At 38.8% G+C, this 20,503-nt stretch overlaps 2 protein-coding genes and 1 long non-coding RNA gene across 21 annotated transcripts in view; 2 read left to right on the forward strand and 1 right to left on the reverse strand.

The window, feature by feature from the left end:
• Positions 1-20,503, reverse strand: part of LOC134812127 (androglobin-like) — a 77,060-nt gene that overhangs the window by 49,586 nt on the left and 6,971 nt on the right. The window lies entirely within an intron of this gene.
• On the forward strand, positions 82-10,739 carry LOC134812201 (arginine/serine-rich protein PNISR-like). Its single transcript, XM_063819448.1, has 12 exons — positions 82-159; positions 324-422; positions 1,056-1,215; positions 1,388-1,442; positions 1,570-1,788; positions 2,212-2,314; positions 6,082-6,317; positions 8,260-8,310; positions 8,579-8,675; positions 9,034-9,093; positions 9,226-10,021; positions 10,565-10,739. The coding sequence occupies exons 2-12, from the start codon at positions 374-376 to the stop codon at positions 10,572-10,574; spliced, it is 1,836 nt and encodes a 611-aa protein (XP_063675518.1). The 5' UTR covers positions 82-159; positions 324-373; the 3' UTR covers positions 10,575-10,739.
• Positions 18,228-19,235, forward strand: LOC134812793 (uncharacterized). The gene is made up of 3 exons (XR_010159959.1): positions 18,228-18,331; positions 18,495-18,695; positions 18,968-19,235. It is a non-coding gene; the product is annotated as an uncharacterized LOC134812793 (long non-coding RNA).

Consider the following 20,503-nt stretch of genomic DNA (forward strand, 5'->3'; position numbering starts at 1 on the left):
ACAGAGCATACCAGCGTCACTTTAAAATGAAACAGATTGTTATGTTACAGCAACATAAATCAACTTCACCCATAATACGAAACATTTTTGTTAGGCACATGAAAATAATCCTGGAAAGGTGAGAATTGTCATACAATTTAGCAGGACATCCTAACTGAGGTGAGTTTGGGTAACTTTGAAGACATTTGAAAAAACATCTGTTACATTTATTAACAAGCATCAGACGAAAGAAATATCAATAACATCAAACATCACAGGCTTGACAAATAACCCTCTCAGTGAGCAAACTTTTACATCCGTGCGCTGACTTATAAATCCTACAGTTAACGGAAAGTTGTCCAACAACTCAATTCTCTATCAATAAGTATTTGTTATGTGGAAAACGTGGAACCCAGATCCACTGGCTTCGCAGCCTGCACCAGGTAGATAAAAGCTTATCTTCTTATGATCCGTAGACTAAATGATATCTGGATCAGATGATATCTAGATCAGATGACAATATTTGGCATAAAACACGTAGAACGAACCGTGTTATGTTACTATGGTATACTTTTAGTATGTGAGAAGCGACAGATTTTGTGCTGGAAAGATTAATTGTTGACACATTCGAGATGTTACATGGATTATTCTGTTATTTAAAATTATTAAATCGCATTGCATATTTATTTGATATTTTAATTATGATGTTTTTCATAGTAAAAGTTTTGTCCACAGTATAGGTATCTCCGAATTCCCATTAGTTGTGCATTAAAGAGATGAGGGAGATGGTAGGAATAGTAGAGAGAGTAGGATAATAAGCTAATTTAGATACAGTAATTCGGGTTAGATTAACGTGGAATTTGCAATTTCGCCAAGTGCGTCACCTCACGTTTATTAGCGGTAAGCATTGTCAGATCCATAAATTAGTCCACTTAAAGATCTTTTGCCTCAATATTTTTAGGTATTTGATGTATGATATATTATAATATGTTATGTGATGTATTTTATATGTTCTATCTACCCGCCTCGATAGTGGGCATGATTTGACCCACTCTTTCAAAAGAGTATATTTTCAGTGGATTGGGCGGCTAAAGCAGCAGCATGGGCCCAAGAACAAGCGACCAAACCACCTCCGCCTCCTCCACCGCCCCCTCCTCAACAGTTTCAAGATATTGTGGAAAATGAAACTGAAATGGAGGATGCCATGCCCAATGATGTTTCCCAATCAAACGAATGGTATTTTTGTCAACGTATAAATCAACATTTAAAAGACACTAAAAATACCTTAGCAATCAATCGAGATTTGAACAATCAACAGCCTTTTTTTTCTGATACGTAGAATTACAATTTGTATTGACTGTTTTAACAGATGCTGTCAGCTTAGCAATCTAACCACATTTTCTAAAAGGTCGGCAGTAACAGACCCTGCTTTGGAAGTTCAATATAATAGTAACTCCTGGAATGTAAGTATATCTCTCAATCTGAGTACCACACTTTGACCACCCTCCCTTGAACCAGCTTCGTGTTGCCTACAAGTACAACAACTCCAACACTTTCTCTGGTAACTATGTTCCACTGAATACTTCACAGGGTGGCGGTGAACAATATCCTGGTTTCTACGGAGAGGGGTACAATGGTTTCCAGACGGAAGGTGGCGCAGCAGCGTACAGCGAGCAGTACTTTGGGGCAGCAAGCGGTGGCGGCGCGGTAGGTCCAGCTGGTGGCGGTGGTGAGTCGTACGAGCAAGGTTTCTCAGATGAGTATTCACAAGGTTATCCTCCTAATACCCAGGTCCCTTTCACCAAACATGTGAGTAGAAATTATCTTTTATTTTTCAATTTATAACAGTAACCGTTTGATGATCATTACAGGAATTACTGAATGATCGGCGTTTGGTTTTATTAAGTTGCGGTATTGTAGGAATGAGCGATAAAAGAGTTTTGAGATACGTACCAAACTTTGTCTGTGGGAAAACTAGAAATTGAAATGTTAATGTTTGAAAAGATCTGTAAAGTTGTCTCGATTGAATTTGTTTAAAAAATTATGAGTTTCTTTTATCCCTGTCAAAAGTTGACAAAAACTAACTTTAAGAATTCACAACAAAAACGTTGAACTATGAATGGATACCAAATCATTAACCATTAAAAATAATCATGGATCTTCGCAAAAAATAGTCCCTCAGAAATGCTAAGAATTATAAAAACTTTAATTTTAAACCCACAATTTTTTCAGTCCGAAGAAAGAGGTCTGCCGCCGCCTCCTACACACACCCTTCCGATAAGTAGAGGTTTTCAAGAGAGATTGCCGCCCCCTGCAATACAACAGGAGATGCAGAGTAAGTACTCGCAATTATATTTGTGCGATTGTAAAGGACTCGTTGTGAATTTTCTGTTAAGGGGCCATCCATAAATTACGTCTACCAATTTGGTAAAGCCCTAATGGACGTAATTTATGGATGGCCCCTAAACTGATTACTTGTCTGGTATCTCTGAAGAAATGTGAGATGGCTTATTATTCTGTTCTGATCTTATCTTGTTTTTAATTGACGTATTGATAAATAAAGCTTCTCATTTCTTTTCAACTGCTTTCCAGTCTTGTTTTGTTTAAAAGATAAACCATGCCTATCCTCCTGATGGTTGCTGGGTTTGTTATTTTGTATTTTCTGTTTTCTGGCCACGACTAAACACTCAATGTTCACCCTTTGTTGTATCTTGTGTTTGTACTCTTGCTCAGGTAGTTTCTTGTGGTATTTCTCTTATTTTAAGAATGTGGTATTCACATAATATTATTTTGTTGTTGATACTATGATTAAGCCACGTAAAATGCGAGTACCAACATACAGCCACCCCTCATCAGTGGCGACTCGCGTGGTCAACATAAGAAGGAAACAAATTATAGTAAGGGGAAAAGTGGCATTCCGTTGGATTTAAATGTTCACAAGGATTTAGCAACGGAATATGGTAGTTAGAACCCCTACGAACATAATTAGACTTGTCACCAATTTTGTTTCTCGACAGAAACACCACTTTTTACCACTTTTTACCACCTTTGTACCACCTTTCTAGTTTGCCAAATATCTTTAGTTGTGAACGTCGTAGAAGGCTGGAAATTAACCTAGAATGTTTATCTTATCAAGGAGTAAAACTTTTATAAGAAAAATTTTTACATCGGACAATCAGCTAATTGGATAATTACCAATTAGTTAATTACCAAAAAAAGTGAAACATTTTTATTGGCTCAAAATGATTAAAATCGTTTGAAACACGGAGAAATGTAGTTTTTAGAAAAACTTCAAAACTTTTTCACTTACAAATTTTTTTCGAGACTAAAAATTTCCGCCAAAAGTGATCGAATTGCATGAAACGTGGATAAAAATGCTTTGCAGAAAAACTTCGAACCTTTTTAGATTGGGGAATACTAAAATCATCAATATTTGAAGTTGGAGTTCAGTAAATCTCTGCATATTTTAGTAATTAGGAATAGCTTAGCGGAAAGGGCTGAACCTGAAAAAGGTTAACCACACAATATTAGAGTTTCATAACTAATTACAATACAGCTTTATCAAATTCCACATAAAGAAACAGCACAAAAGGACCGTTTAAGATCGAACCAATTTTACCAGCTGTATACTATCATTTTATTGATTTCAATGATCAAAACCTCTCTGTACCGTCAATCTTGCCAATCTATACCGGGTATCTGAATGTACCGGACCTCTTCTTTGCCTCTATAATATTTAGACCCAGTTGTGCAAGAAATGCGATTTCTCATAGGGGCTTCTTTTAACTGTGCACCTTTTGTCACTCTCGCAAGAGGCCCGGTATTATAGGGGGGTATAGGAAGTGTAAATATACCTACCATCATCCACTGTGGCTTTTTTGTGTTGTGAATGCACATGCCGCTTCGTTTGCTATGCAAGATACCTCGAATAACTCCCATATGTCAATGCCAGGGTCGGGATAGAGCTGGAGATAGCATTGAGAGGTTGCTAGAAATAGCTAGACTTAGAATAAACTGGTGGTAGCTGGGTGGTGCTAGCATGGAGGTAGCAGAACGTAGCTACACGGGGTTTCATTGGGGTTGGTTATTTTAATGGCCAAAGAGTGCCGGAACTAAACTTACTTAAGATTGCAGTTTAGGGGCAGTGCAAAGCACGGTGGAGTCAGGGACACAGAGCTACAGTGTAACAGTGCAGGAGTACTGCAAAAGAACAGTGCAAGTGATACAGTCTGCAACAGTAAAACGCCGAAGAAGGAGATAAGATTGTGGCTGCAGAGGAGGAGAGGAGCAGGAACCTGTTTGTGTTTGGGTTGAAAGAAGAGGAGGAAGAAGAGTTTCCTGCTCTGGTAACTGCATTTTTGGAAGAGGTGGCCTGGGGTGAGAACTTAATTCCAAGCGACACGGTGGGCTGGAACCAATCAGGTACAGCTATCCGACCTATCAAGATCACCGTCCTGAGCTTTGTACCGCTACAATTGACCCCCTAACAATTGACCCCCCGACAATTGACCCCCTATGTAATTACACTGGCGTCAATTGTCGCAAAATCTAGGGCTTAGTACGACAATTGACCCCCCGACAATTGACCCCCCATGTAATTACACTGGAGTCAATTGATCGGGTTAGGGTCAGGGTCCTGGGTCAGGGTTAGGGTTAGGGTTAGGGTTAGGTTTAGGGTTAGGGTTAGGGTTAGGGTTAGGGTTAGGGTCCTGGGTCAGGGTCAGGGTCAGGGTCAGGGTCAGGGTCAGGGTCAGGGTCAGGGTCAGGATTAATTGTATTAAATTATATTTCCGGGGGTCAATTGTCGGAGGTCAATTGTCGGGGGTCAATTGTCGGGGGGCCAATTGTCGCCCACCCCTAAGCTTAACAACCTTTCATCATAATCTGATAGCTAGACTTTATTCTAAGTCTAGTTATTTCTAGCAACCTCTCAATGCTATCTCCAGCTCTATCCCGACCCTGGCAATGACATATGGGGGTTATTCGAGGTATCTTGCATAGCAAACGAAGCGGCATGTGCAATGTGCATTCAAAACACAAAAAAGCCACAGTGGATGATGGAAGGTATATTTACACTTCCTATACCCCCCTATAATACCGGGCCTCTTGCGGGAGTGACAAAAGGTGCACAGTTAAAAGAAGCCCCTGTGAGAAATCGCATTTCTTGCACAACTGGGTCTAATTATTATAGAGGCAAAGAAGAGGTCCGGTACATTCAGATACCCGGTATAGATTGGCAAGATTGACGGTACAGAGAGGTTTTGATCATTGAAATCAATAAAATGATAGTATACAGCTGGTAAAATTGGTTCGATCTTAAACGGTCCTTTTGTGCTGTTTCTTTATGTGGAATTTGATAAAGCTGTATTGTAATTAGTTATAAAACTCTAATATTGTGTGGTTAACGTTTTTCAGGTTCAGCCCTTTCCGCTAAGCTATTCCTAATTACTAAAATATGCAGAGATTTACTGAACTCCAACTTCAAATATTGATGATTTTAGTATTCCCCAATCTAAAAAGGTTCGAAGTTTTTCTGCAAAGCATTTTTATCCACGTTTCATGCAATTCGATCACTTTTGGCGGAAATTTTTTTTTCAAATTTTCGAAATTTTTATAAGTCTCGAAAAAAATTTGTAAGTGAAAAAGTTTTGAAGTTTTTCTAAAAACTACATTTCTCCGTGTTTCAAACGATTTTAATCATTTTGAGCCAATAAAAATTTTTCACTTTTTTTGGTAATTAACTAATTGGTAATTATCTAATTAGCTGATTGTCCGATGTAAAAATTTTTCTTATAAAAGTTTTACTCCTTGATAAGATAAACATTCTAGGTTAATTTCCAGCCTTCTACGACGTTCACAACTAAAGATATTTGGCAAACTAGAAAGGTGGTACAAAGGTGGTAAAAAGTGGTAAAAAGTGGTGTTTCTGTCGAGAAACAAAATTGGTGACAAGTCTAATTATGTTCGTAGGGGTTCTAACTACCATATTCCGTTGCTAAATCCTTGTGAACATTTAAATCCAACGGAACCCTTAAATCGACCACTTTTCCCCTTACTATATTAAAAAAACAACAACAAAAACTCTAATATCTCCCTTTTCAGTGGGAATTGCCGAGCCTGCGAGACGAAAAGCACTTCCTGCTTGGATACGCGATGGTCTAAGTAAAATTGACAAGGGTAAAGTTGATAACACCGAGTTGACGAGACGACCTAAAGCTACCGACGTGACAGGATTTGATGCGATGATTAACAGAGGGAGTACAGCTGCTATACAGAGAAACAAAATCAGTGGTTACAGTGTCCTTGCTGACTCTGATGCTAGCTCAGCTGACGAAAAGGTTCGGATTATTGAATAGTTTTCATGTTATTGTTCCCTGGTAGTTAAATTAATCCATAGGTAAATGGTTAGAATGTTCATCTGCTGGACTCATCAGGGTTGAGCAGGGCAAGAGGTCTTGAGTTATTATACCAATGGTCATGTAAATGATATGGGAGGTAAGTCGATTCTGCGAATATTCTTGCACGAATAAAACACACATTGCGCGGCGCGCGCAAAGTCTACAAAAGCACACAATTTTTATACCGTTTTGCATATAAAGTACAACTTTCTAGTCGGCAGTAAAGCTCGCGCGTACACGCGAACAGCCGTGTACACACGAACGAAATTTGGTTACGTATGTACGGTATAACTCCGCGTTACAATACAAAAAATAGTCACGAACCTTGATGGTTTAACTTCTCGTTAACCCGGCCCGAGAGAAATTGAACTAATTTATCAATAGTTCAAGCGGCGCTCAGCCTGTCATTCCGCCGCATCTCTATGTTTATGAACATAATAGCCTGTCAGCAACTGTCAGCAAGACCCCCCCCCCCCCCCCTAATGAATTCAGCATTTACCAGACCACCCCTCCCCCTTAATACATACCCCTTCCCGTCAGCCTGCGAGGGGTCCAGGTATATAAATGCTTACGGGAGGTCTAGGTAGGAAAATTAATATGTGATTGATTGTAACACTAAAGTACTAATATTAAGGAAATTAGTGAAGTTTTATTTTTAATTAAATTTATTTGAAGCAACAATTTTTGGCAAAATTCAGCAAGGCTCAGCATTTCCAAACCCCCTCCCCCCTCGGCTGCTGACGTCACATGTGAACGCTCCCTAAGACATGCTTAGGAGTGATCTTGAATCTTGATAGATCTTTTGTAAGGTGTAACAAGAGTATTTTGACCCGATCCAGGGGATTTTCTAATCTGCTCAGAGACATGTACCTTGCCTTTTGTAGGATGTAATTACAAGGTACGAAAACGAAACGAAACGAAACACCGTATTTACTACCCCGCTCTTATGCGACAAAGATATTGCATAAAATATACTTAAATAATTTACACAATACGGTGCCCATGTCTGAGCGGCTCTCCAAAAAAACTTTCTCTCTTCCTCAGAGCAGAAAGTTTTTTTTTTTAATATATAAACTGGGGTCTCATAAAAATTTAAGAACCAATGTACTTTATTTCACACAAAAACTTTACAAATATGTCACATATAAGGTTTAAAAACTACCAAGACGCGTGCCGAGTTAGACTCGTCAACGGTCTTATATAATTAGAATTTTTACGAGTATCACCCGTTAAGGTAAACAAAAGAAACACTTCATAATTACATATCGTTCACTCTGATATCTTTTCCTCACAACAAATAATACCACTTCTGATATAATATCGTCTCTTCAAGTCCTTCTTTGCCTTACCTTTCATCTCCAAAACGAGCAGATGTTGTCTGGCTTGCTCTTCAGGTGACCGATCTGGAGAAATGTAAACTGTTTTGTGGTGCTGACTCCGTCTCAGGTTCTTCGATTTCAATAATATCTCGTGGACATAATTGGAATTTGTGACCGATATTTTGATAGGTCTGGTCTTGTCGGCTGATCTCATTCCAATCCTGACAGCTTCATACCGTGGTTTCACTTCGATCTGTTCAAACAGTTCGTTGGCAAACTTGACATCAGGTCGAAAGGTCTTACTAGTTTAATAGGAGTATCCAGGTACATTTTCTGAGAAATAAAATCCTATGGTGTCAGGATAGCTTGACTACCTGAATGTTATTACAAACAACTTTCCGTGCCATTAGAAAAATTGTTCGGAACCAAAACATTAAATTCTACGTGTGAAATGTCGCCCGATGTGGACGAATATACTCCCAGTGTCTATTGGATGTTGAAAGAATTTTCAAAGTTTGACAAACATGTAACATATTTCTCATAACTTACATCACTTTTTTTAGGAAGTTGAATCAGAAGATGAGCCAGATGAAATAAAACCTAAAATGGATCCTGTAAGTGTGAATATTTTGCAAGATTCTTACTAAAATCATAACCGTTGCGTTGTGAACGCTTAATGTACAATGCAATACATACAATATGTATATTATATCCTTTTCGTTTAGAGTACCACCTAGATGAAACGTAATATCAAGTACTCTGACCTAGTTACCCACGTACCATTGTTAAACACTAGGTGTGAAAGCCATCACAACACACCAGGTGCCTGTACCGTGCCTACACCGTCTTTGTAACCGAACTTACAGAACATACTGTATTCAGGTGCTGTTTGTGAAACGTTCTCTGACTGAGATACTGCTGGAGGTGACCAACTCTGAACTTAAGGCGATTGTTATGGAGTGCATTCAGCAGCAGCAAGGTTTGTTTGTTTGAATGATTTAGTGGTTTGTTTTCGAGTTATTTGCTGGTCAATGCCCATGTGGTTTCAATGGTGTATTTGATGGGATTATTACTTAGGATATAACGATTATTACAGAATGCAACAAAATTTGTGCTTTAATGACGAGTACTTCTATTAAGTTGCCGAAATACAGATGCTTACATTGAGAATCTGACTATTAGGATAAGCTACATAGTCGTAGCAGTTAGCAATGCCTAAATAGTCTTATATTTAGCGTACTCGTTTAAAGAAATAACTCGTTGCTTTAACTCAGTCTCTATGTTTGTTTTGAATTGTACATTTCTCAGCTTTGTGCTTTACTTGAACTTTCTTTCAGCTATTAGGCAACTGGATGAATTGTGCAAGAGTAAAGTAAAAAATGGATCTAATGGAATAGGTGAGCATCGATTTTTCAGCTTGAAGACATTTTTGTATTTCATCCTCATTGATTTTGAACAAATTTTATAACATTATCGGTCGTAATAACACAATAACTTGAAACTACATTGTGACAGTAACATATTTTCAGATCTAGTGTCATACAAAAACCAGTCAAGCTCGGACTCTGACAGTTCGTCTGATAGTTCCAGCTCGGACAGCAATGATCGGCAGAAGAAGTTGTCCGCTAGTTCGCCTCCCGTCCCTCTTACTCCTATCAGTTTAAAGTTAGACTCCAACAAGGAAAACTCTTCGGCAAAACGTAGACAATCAAAATCATCTCCGACTGATTCCAAATCGAGGAAAGAATCAGAGAGTAAGCCCTCTAAGTCTGAGAAAGTTAAAAACTCGGATAAATCCAAAAGCGAAGGCAAATTGTCGACTCCAAAACAGAAAACGTCTAAAAAATCGTCACGCGATGAAAAGACCGAATCTCGTCATCGCAGCCCAGATGAAAGTCGTAAGAGAAAAAAGTCTCGTCGGTCGTCTTCTTCCTCAGATGATGAAGAAAAATCTTCACGTCGGTCAAAACCGGATAAGGAAAAGAAGGAGAAGAAGGAAAAATCCTCAAAACGTGAGAGTAAGAAAGATGATAAGTCAAAAAGTAAAGAAGAAAGAAAATCTAAGAAAGAAGATAAAACCTCTAAGAAAGAGAAGATAAAAGAACTTAACAAGAAGATAGAGAAAGCAACCAAGGAAGTCGAAAAGAAGACCAAATCGTCAAAAAAGCGTCGCTCACCATCCTCATCCTCGTCTCGGAGTGGCTCATCATCAGATAGGAAAACTAAAAAGAAGACAAAAACTCGAAAGAAGAAAGACAGCTCTTCATCATCAGACTACGGTTACAAGTACTCCTCTCCCTCGCCCGACAAGAAACACAAGACAAGGTTAGTACACCACTCTTGGATCGAGGGCCCTACGCGGTTTGATAGGTTTGTTTGGATGTGATGTGTGGTACATATTCTTCGCAACGGTAATACTAGGGCTTGAATAAAATTTCCTCATTTTCCACAAATCCTATTTTTGTTGACATAAATCATGTATGAGCATGACATGCTCAATGTTTTTATTCGCGAAAATGAAGCGCTTATATTGGCCTTTGAGTATGTGACTGATGCTTTTTGCTACTGCAAGACCACAATGCGACTAACGTCTCCTAAAATTTACCAATGCCACAAGAAGATCCATGCATCACAACTGCACTATCATTATTCATTGTGTACATATGAAATTTTAGTACAGCTCTAATCGGGGATTCTGGGCATTTTAACGGAATTCGTTTCCCTTCTATGTTCTATAACACTCATGTACACTAATAGTAATAAAAAACTTCAAATAAATTTGAAGTAATACTGGGAATACTGCCCCGTTGATTTAGTGATAAAGATATTAATAGAGATGAGATGATTGTTGATAATTTCAATTTACAGGAAACGCTGAGTAAAGTAGAGTATACTAGAGATCAGAGACTAGTAAACATAATCATATATTCGAAATTGATTTAAAGTTACACACGTTTTTATTTAGTTGAGCTGCTGAGGTTGATTCTTTGTCAATATTTTTGATGTATCTGTGATGGTTGTTTGTTAATTTTTATTCAATTTATCCAAGACTTTCATTTCTTCTGTGTGATGTAATTGAAATAATAGGATATTAAGAGAAATTAAACCTTCTGTGATAAATGGATACGTAATCAGCGGAGGGGGAGGGGTTTCCAAATGATAATTTTGGTCACACAATAGCTAGCTATGTGTAAAACTGTTTACGGAGGGGGAGGAAGGTTAAAACTCGTCCAAAAAGTGATTATTCATCTGAAGTTGCTGATCTGAAATTTAAATTAAAATTGCTCCTAGTTAACCCCTCAAATTGAAAGGATGGGGAATAGTAGACTTTTTGGACCAGAACTAGCTTCAATTCAGCAAACAATAACGTAAGCATACTATACTTCTTGATGAGTTGATTGATGATGTCAATCCTTCCAGATCGTTGCTCTGCGAATTAACAGAGCAATGATCCCTTCGTTCAATTCCTATCGATGTGAAGTAAGATAGATAGTTTGCGCGGCGAAGTTCTCCAAGCATACGTCTGGACGTGAATTACAAATGAAAGAAACGTTAAGCATATTATGACTGATATACCAAAAGGAACAACAACATTTGACTCGGGGTTAAATTATGTGTTATTGGTTATGTGTTATGGGTTAACGGGTGATACTCGTAAAATATCTGTTCCATATATTGGACCATCGACGAGTCCAACTCGGTGCGCGTCCTGGTAGGTTGTAAACCTACAAATTATGGGGGGTAAAAATATGGACTGTTATAAATATGGTTCTTTGGCCCGAAAAGGACCGAAGGCCGTAACCCAGAAAACCTTACCGCCTGCTGGGCTCGCTAGAGGTGATAGATTTTCAACAGCACATTTGTCGTCGTGCGTCACGTCAATTTTACCTTTCGCACGCTGCATTGAGCCTAGTAGTCATGACAACGACATTACTTTGCAAAGTTTAAAAGCTGTGATCTTTTCTTTAGCCCAAAATCAAACTTTTCGGTTTAATTCAGAATCTAAGTTGTCCCAACATATGACAACAGTTTTGTAAGCTAACCAATTTTTGTTAGAGAAACAAATTTTGTGCTGGCGGAAATTAGCGCTAAAAAACCATCCTACAGTCGGCACGCGAGGCTCACTGTCAATGGCGCACTACCTATACTTTTAGAAATTAATCTCGAAGCTAGCATGTAGCAACGAGTGTGGAGTGATTTAGCATTTTTATAGAGTGTGTACTAAAATTAACGGGTGATACTCGTAAAATATTTGTTGATCCATCGAGTCCAACTCGGCGCGCGTCCTGGTACGGTGTACGAGGAGGGCCACTAATAAAAAATATAGCACTTTCGAAAAAATATACATTTTTTAGTATGAAATATATAGAAAATATAGAAAATATAGAAAATATATAAAATATAGAAAATATAGAAAATATATAAAATATATAAAATATACAAAATATATAAAATATACAAAATATATAAAATATACAAAATATATAAAATATATAAAATATATAAAATATACAAAATATATAAAATATACAAAATATATAAAATATACAAAATATATAAAATATACAAAATATATAAAATATACAAAATATATAAAATATATAAAATATATAAAATATACAAAATATATAAAATATACAAAATATATAAAATATAGCATTTATAAAAAAACATACTTTTTTTAAAAACGTACATTTTTGTAAAACGTACATTTTTTGTAAAACGTATATTTTTTAGTGGCCCTCCTCGTACGACTCGTGTACGAAAAGGGCCACTAAAAACGTACGTGATACGCGCGCATTTATATAGGAAATGGCAAGCCCTAAATCGCAAAAAATCACTTTATTTTTATTGTGCGCATTGCCATAACTATTTACAGATTTGGTCAATTTGAAAACTGTTTTCATCACGTTGTTCCTTATGAACAAATAAAAGTTCGCATATCAATTTCCACTAGGTTTGACTAATTTATGTGCCTCTAGACTCATCTAACCATGTTCCTCGTGCAAAATAGTCAAGAGTAGCCAAATAAATACAAATTTAGGGTAATTAACTAATTAAGGGGTCAGGAATCGACATTTTCGATCAGCAGGGGACTGCGCGCTCACTGAAACTGTGTTATTTTTTTTTGACGATTTAGGGTTGGCTACAATAGCCCTGATACTTCGCGCGCGCAGCGCTGAGCGCGCGAGTCTACATGCGCCAGACACAGATCAGGGGCTGCCAACTGACTTTTGCGCGCGGCTTGGACCCCAGATATACCAGGGTCTTGCCCGTGGAATTCACGGATCCGGGTCTAGCATTTTTAAATTTTTTACATTATTAAATGTATCTTTGATTTCTTTCTTGAAGTAGACCGGACTGGATTTGGACGCCGAACATGATGCCGTACACCATTTGTTTCTATTTCGCTTCCCTAATACACAATTTTACTCCCAAAATGCAGCACGATAATCGTATGTGTTTGATTGCTCGCGCACAACAGTTCATATGCAACACTTGGTTCTTACCCCTTTTCAAAGGGGGGGCCCCAAAAATTTTTTTTGGGGGGTTTTTTGGGGGAAAAACCCCCCCCCCTTTTTTAGGGGGCCCCCCCCCCTTTTTTTTAAAAACTTTTTTTTTTTTTTTAAAGGTTTTTTCCCCCTTTTTTAAAAAATTTTTCCCCCTTTTTTTCCCCCCCTTTTTTCAAAAAAGAGGGGGAAAAAAAAAAAGGGTTTCCCTTTTTGGGTTTTTTCCCCCTTTTTTCCACGGGGGGCCCCCCCCCTTTTTTTTTTTTTTGGGGGCCCAAAAAATTTTTTTTGGGGGGGCCCCCCGGGCCGGGGGGGGGCCCCTTTTTTAAAAAAAGGGGGGGCCCCCCCCCAAAAAAGGGGGTTTTTTTTTAAAAATTTTTTTTAAATTTTTTTTTTTTTGGGGTTTTTTTTGGGGTTTCCCCCCGGGGGGGGGGCCCCCCTTTTTTTTGGGGGGGGGAAAAATTTTAAAAAATTTTTTTAAAAAAAAAAATTTTTTTTTTTTTTTCCCCCAAATTCCCCTTTTTGGGCCCCCCCAAAAAAAGGGGGGGGTTTAAATTTACAAAAAAAAAAAAGGGGGGGAAAAAGGGGTAAAAATTTTTTTTTAAAAAATTTTTTTTTTTTTGGGCCTGGGGGTTTTTGTTTGGGGGGTTTTAAAATTTTTAAAAAAAAAATTTTTTTAAATTTTTGGGGGAAAGGGGGGGGGGGGGGTTTTTTTTAAAAAAATGGGGGCCCCTTTTTTCCCCCCCCTTTTTCCAAAACCCCCCCCCTTTTTTTTAAAAAAACCCCTTTCCTTTTCCCCCAAAAAAAAGGGGTTTTTCCCCCTTTTTAAAAGGGGCCTTTTTTTTTTTAAAAACCCAAAGGGTTTTTTCCCCCCTTTAAAAAACGTTTAAAAAAAAACCCTTTTTTGGGAAAATTTAAAATTTTTTTTCCAGGGGGGGGGGTTCTTTTTTAAAAAAAAGGTTTGGGGTTAAATTTTTTTTTCCCCCCCCCCCCCCCTTTTTTTTTTGGGGGGGAAAAAAAAAATTTTTTAAAAAAAAAAAGGGGAAAAAAAAGGTTTATTTCCCCCCCCGGGGGGGAAAAACCCCCCCCTTTTCCCCCTTTCCCCTTTTTCCCCAAAAAATTTCAAATTTAAAATTTTTTTTTTTTTTGGGGGGGAAAAAAATTTTTCCCCCCCAAATTTTTTTTTTTAAAGGAATTTTAAAAAAAAAAATTTTAAAAAAATTTTAAAAACCTTTTTTTTTTCCCCCTTTCAAAAACCCAAAAAAATGGGGGAAAAAATTTTTAAAAAAAAAAAAATTTTTAAAATTTAAAAAAAAAAAAAAAATTTTTAAAAAAAATTTCCCCCCCCCCCAAAAAAAGGGCCCAACCCCCTTTTAACAAAAAAAAAAAAAAAAATTTTTTTAAAAAAAAAAAAAAATTTTTTTTTTTTAAAAAAAATTTTTATTTTTAAAAGGGGGGGGTTTTTTTTTTTGGGGGGGCCCCCTTTTTTTTTAAAAACCCCTTTTTTTTTAAAAAAACCCCCCCCCTTTCCCCCCCCAAAAAAAACCCCCCCCCCGAAACCCCCCTTTAAAAAAAAAAAACCCTTTTGGGGCCCCCAAAATCCCCCCCCTTAACCAAAATTTTTTCCCCCCCCCGGTTTTTTTTCCCCCCCTTTTTTTTTCCCCCCCCCCCCAAACCCCCCCGCCCTTGGGGCCCAAAGGATCCCCCTTTTCCCCCCCCCCCCCCGGCCCCCCCCCCCCCCCCCCCTTTTCCCCCTCCTCCCCCCCCCCCCCTTTTTTTCCCCCCCCCCCAAAACCCCCCCCCCCAAAAAACCCCCCCCCCCAAAAAATTTTCCCCCCCCCCCCCCCCCCCCCCCCTTAAAACCCCCCCCCCCCCCAACCCCCCCCCCCCCCCCAAAAAGCCCCCCCCCCCCCCCCCCATCCCCCCCCCCAAAAAAAAAACCCACAAATAAACCCCCCCCCCCCCCCCCCCTTTTTAAAAAACCCCTTTCCCCCCCCCCCCAAAACCTCCCCCCCCCCCCCCCCCAAAACCCCCCCCGGCCAAAAAATTTCCCCCCCCCCGCACCCCCCCCCCCCAAAAACCCCCCTTTTCCCCCCCCCCAAAAATTTCCCAACCCCCCAACCCCCCCCCCCCCCAAAGGGCCCCCCCCTTTCCCCCCCTTTGGGGGGTTTTTTTTTTTTTTTTTTGGGGCCCCCCCCCAATTAAAAATTCCCCCCCCCCCCCCCCAACCCCCCCCCCCCAAATGGCCCCCCCTTTTTTTTTTCCCCCCCCCCCCCGGGGAAAAAAATTTTTTTTGGGAAAAAAAAAATTTTAAAAAACCCCCCAAAAAAGGGGGGGGGGGAAAAAAACCCCCCTTTTTTTGGGCCCCCCCCCCAAAACCCTTTTAAGGTTTTTTTTAAATTTTTTTCCCCCCACCCCCCCCCAAATTTTTTTTAAACTTTTTTAAATAAAAAAAAAAATTTTTTTTTAAAAAACCCCCTTTGGTTTTAAAAGGGGGAATTTTTGGGGGAAATTTTTTAAAAAAAAAAAAAAAGGGGGGGGGGGGTTTTTAAAAATTTTAAAAATTTTTTAAATTTTTGGGGGGGGGTTTTTTAAAAAAAGGGTTTTTTTTAAAAAATTTTTTTTTTTGGGGGGTTTGGGGTTTGGGGGAAAAAATTTTGGGGGGGTTGGGAAAAGGGGGGGGGAAAAGGGGGGGGGGGGGGGGCCCCCCCTTTTTTTTTTGTTTAAAAGGGGGGGGGGGGGGGGGTTTTTTTTTTTTTTTTTTTTTTGGGGGGGGGGAAAAAAGGGGGGGGGGGGTTTGGGGGGGGGGAAAAAAAAAAAATTTTTAAAGGGGGGGGGAAAAGGGGGCCCGGGGGGAAAGGGGGCCCCCTAAGGGAAAAGGGGGGGGGGGGGAAAAAGGGGTTTTAAAAAATTTAAAAAAAAAAAAGGGGGGTTTTGGGGTTTTTTTTGGGGAAAAAAATTTTTTTTTTTGGGGGGGGGGGTTTTGGCCCCTTTTTTAAAATTTTTTGGGGGGGGGGGGAAAAAAAAATTTTTAAAAAGGGGGTTTTAAAAGGGGGATGGGGGGGGTTTTTTAAAAAAAAGGGGGGGGGGGGAAAAAAAAATTTTTTTTTTGGGGGGGGGGGGGGGGGGGTTTTTTTTTGGGGGGAAAAGGGTTTGGGGTTTAAAAAATTTGGGGGGGGGGGGGGGGGGTTTTAAAAAAATTGGGGGGGGGGGGAAAAATTTTTAAAAGGGGGTTTTAAAAGGGGGGGGTTTTTTAAAGGGGGGGTTTTTTTTTTTTTGGGGTTGGGGTTTTTTTTTTTTGGGGGGGGGAAAAAGGGGGGAAAGGGTTTATGGGGGGGGTTTTTTTTTAAAAAATTTGGGGGGGGGGTTTTTTTTTGGGGGGGGGGTTTTTTTGTGGGGGGGGGGGGGGGGGGGGTTTTTGGGGGGGGGGGTTTTTTTTTAAATTTTTTGGGGGGGGGGGGGTTTTGGGGGGGGTTTTTAAAAAAAAATTTTTTTTTTTTTGGGGGGTTTAAAAAAAATTTAAAATTTAAAGGGGGGGGTTTTTTTTTAGGGTTTTTTTAAATTTTTTTTTAAAAAAGAAAAACCCCCCCCCAAAAACCCAAAAAGGGGGGTTTTTTGGCCCCCGGAATTTGGGCCCTTTTTAAAAAAAGAAATTTTGGGGGGGCAAAAAAAAAAAAAAAAAAAAAAAAAAAAATTTTTTTTAATTTTTTTTTTTTTTAAAATTTAAAAAAAATTTTAAACTTTTTTAAAAAATTTTACTTGCAACTACCGGGGCAGATGGGAACACAGCGTATGTTATTTGTGCAATAAGCATGCCCATTTTAAGGAGGGGGAAACCCAAAATTAAAAAAAAACCCCCCGTATATAACTTGATAAAGCGGGAAAACCCCCCAAAAACGTTCGAAATAAAAATTCGTTTACCCCTTTTTTAGCTTTGACCGATTTAGAACTCACCAAGATCAAAAAAATATGTACAAAAAAACAAACCCAAAAAAATTTCGAATTTTTTTAAATTTTTTTTTTCGAAAACGCCGGCAGCGAATAAATTTTTAAATTTCCTTCTAAAACGGGGTTTTAAGCCAATTTTCCGTATATTGGGGGTGAAATTTTTTTGCCCAGTTTTTTCCCGGGGGGCTTACTGATTTTTTTTAAACCGAAAGACTCGCACCCCCCTTGTCTTTCAGTAATCACTGATCCCCCCCCCCCCCCCCCCCCCCCCCCCCCCCCTTTAAAAAGGGGCAATTATTTTTTTTACTAGTAAAAAATCATTTTGACTGCACGATTTTATGTTGTTTTTTTTTAAAGGGGCCCTTTAAAGTCATGGTTTCTAGATTAAACTGATAAACCCAAAAAAAAAACGTTGGAAAATTTTAAACATAATTTAATAGGGAATTGTAATCTTTAAACCTTTTTCGGCTTGGGAAAAATCCTGTACGAAACTTGCATAGTTGATTTTTTGAGTTTTTTCCCCATTAAAAAAAAGCCCATTTTTTTAATTTACGGGGGACAACCCCTGTTTTAGGGGGCCCGGGTTTTTAAACAAATTTAAGTATTTTAAAAATTTAACAGATTTATGGGTAACCCCCTTTTTAAATCATGAACCGTTTTGTTTTTTTGGGGCCCTATATTTTCCACGGAAAAAACCGCAATATTACAAAAACCCCCATTTTTAAATTTGGGGGGGGGGTTTTTTAATATTAAAGGGGGAAAATTTGGGATTTTTTTTTTGGGTTGGGGGGGGGGGGTTTAAATTAGTAAGGGGGGGGGGAATTGGGAATTTTCCCCCTTTTTGTTACCCGTCGTGTTTTGGCCCCCCAAATTTAAAAAAAGTTTTAAAGGGAGCAAAAATTAAATTTTCAAAAAACATTTTTTTTCGTGATTTTACCCTAGGTTTTATTGAAGTAGTTTTGTTAACAGGTTGCATAAAAAAAAGGGGGGAAAAATTTGAAAATCACATACTACAGTATCTTCGAATTAAGTAATTAAAGGTCTTTCACATTCTTTGTAGGAAGATTGGTGCTTAGAAACGTGCCAACGGAACAGGGCCGATTACTGGTTACAGCACTGTACTCAGTACTGTCTACATGTCGACACCTGCATCAATACAGAAGATTTCTTATGGAAGGTGAAACCATGGTTAATTAATCAGTTGAATCTTTATTGCCATATTCAAGCAAACTTATTCAAGCTAACTTTCAAAGTAAAATGTGTCCTTTCAAGTACGGTACACTCTGTATAATTTTAAAGAAGAAAATTAACACGAGGGAGTTTATTGCTCAACGTTTCAGAAGGAGCTGTAGTTTGGGCTGGGAAGAACTCGGACTGCGGCTTGTGCTAGGAGAGGAGCTTGGGCTGGGGCTGGAAAGAGCTCGGGCTGGGAGGAGCTGGGCTCGGCTCGGGCAGGGGCTGAATTTGGGGCCTGGCCTGGCACTCGGGCTGGCATTCGGGCTGGCGCTCGGGCCTCGGACTAGGTGGTGGAGCTACGACAGGTGACTTTTGGGAAAGCCCGGGTTGGACCCCCCCCCCCATTTTAGCTGAGTGGGGTATGGTATAAAACAATGTTTTCATGATTTTACGATTTTGACCCTGAGATCGGCAAAATGGGCATGGGCATGCCCATTTATGCCACAAAACGTTCCCAGTTTTTGGCAAAACGGCATTGGCATTGATGGGCAAAGATGTGCTTGCCCTCCCCCCCCCCCCCAAAAGTTTAAAAGCTAAAGAATTGCTTTTATTTAGTTTGAACTTTGTATATCTTCAGGAAAAGGTACTAAGATATCCGAATGATGCGATTGACGATTTATACTGCCAAGATATCCACAATTCCGTACAACTCTCTACAGCGATGTTTTATAGTCTGTAAACTACGACAGCTGATCCCGATACTTTTGACACAATATTTGATTATTCTAGTCGAGTGAGAACAAACTAAATCAGTCAAGATGAACTCAGAACTTGCAAGTAACATTCTAGACTCAGGAAGAAGCGTTTTAGTAACTAAGAAATGGTGTATATTTAACTGTTTATATTAGTTTAATTACATATTCAGTTCTTGCAAGCATCGCCCTGTCGGAGATAAACATAATCTTGTTGCGGTACTCGAGACAGAAACTTTGTTCATGAATTTTGGGCGATTCGCCTTCATCAGATAATTAGCGGAAATTTGTTTTGTAAAGGTTTAAACTTTACAAATCTACTTCATCAACACAAATTTGCGCTAGTTATCTGATAAAGGCGGATCGCCGAAAATTCTTGAATCCAGAAAGTTTTTTCGTCTTAAAAAGTTTCGAGTACAGTCACTTTCGGATTATATCCCGTTTTGGGAGGAAACGGATATTAGTTATCAACGGGATAAAACCCGAAAGGGGATATAATCAGAATCAAAATGCTAGTACTTTATTGTGTCAGGTAGGAAACTGATATGCCAATAAAGTGGGATATAATCCGAAAGTGACTGTAGTACCACAACAATATTATACATATGATTATAGTATTAAGGATTTGTAAATAAATTTGTTGAATAATTAAACGATTCTAGAATTCAGATGTTAATCTACAAACTAAAATGATCTGAAATTCATTTTAAGGTGTTTTACAGTATAGCTAACTTTGAGAGTAACTTTCGATTTATTTCGAGCTATATTTTGTATTTTATACAGAACTATGTTTGTGCGTTTTCAAAGAAATCATTTTTACTTGTTATGTCTCTAAAGCACTAAAATACGGCGGTAGCGATCGTTAACATGTTGTGAACGCCAAGAGGGGGGCCTGGTATTGTCATAACGTGTATACATTTCCTCTATAAAATGTCTAAATTTGCTTATGTTCGGGACTCGGGAGGGAAGGATTTATGTATTTAGAATAGACAGAGATACGCTTACGTAACATGTTAACGGCCCCTTGCCGGGTGATACACTTTGTTCGGGCCAGTTTCTGGTTTCGGACAAATTTGATATTATCTTACATCGGAAATATAAGAAAATTCTCAAAAACATGTAATATTTTACGTACACGCTGGTAGTAAACCTAATTGAATTGAAACTATTCAAAGAATAGTACAGCAATGCTGCGATACATACCTCTAAAACCTTTAAAATATAAGACAAAACTCCAGCTAAAGCTCCTGCGTACCAACCTAAATGAGGGGAACTTGCAAAACCCTTCCCATGGTTGATCCCGGAATGATACCACCGCCTATTTGAAAATATCTGAATGAGCTCTTAGACAACAGGGGAAGTAGCCGTTACAATAGACTTTGAAAATTCTATACTTGACGGGCCTAATCAGCACGAGTCTT

Source organism: Bolinopsis microptera, chromosome 3 (genome assembly GCF_026151205.1).
Source record: "Bolinopsis microptera isolate Bmic1 chromosome 3, MBARI_Bmic_1.0, whole genome shotgun sequence".
NCBI lineage: Eukaryota > Metazoa > Ctenophora > Tentaculata > Lobata > Bolinopsidae > Bolinopsis > Bolinopsis microptera.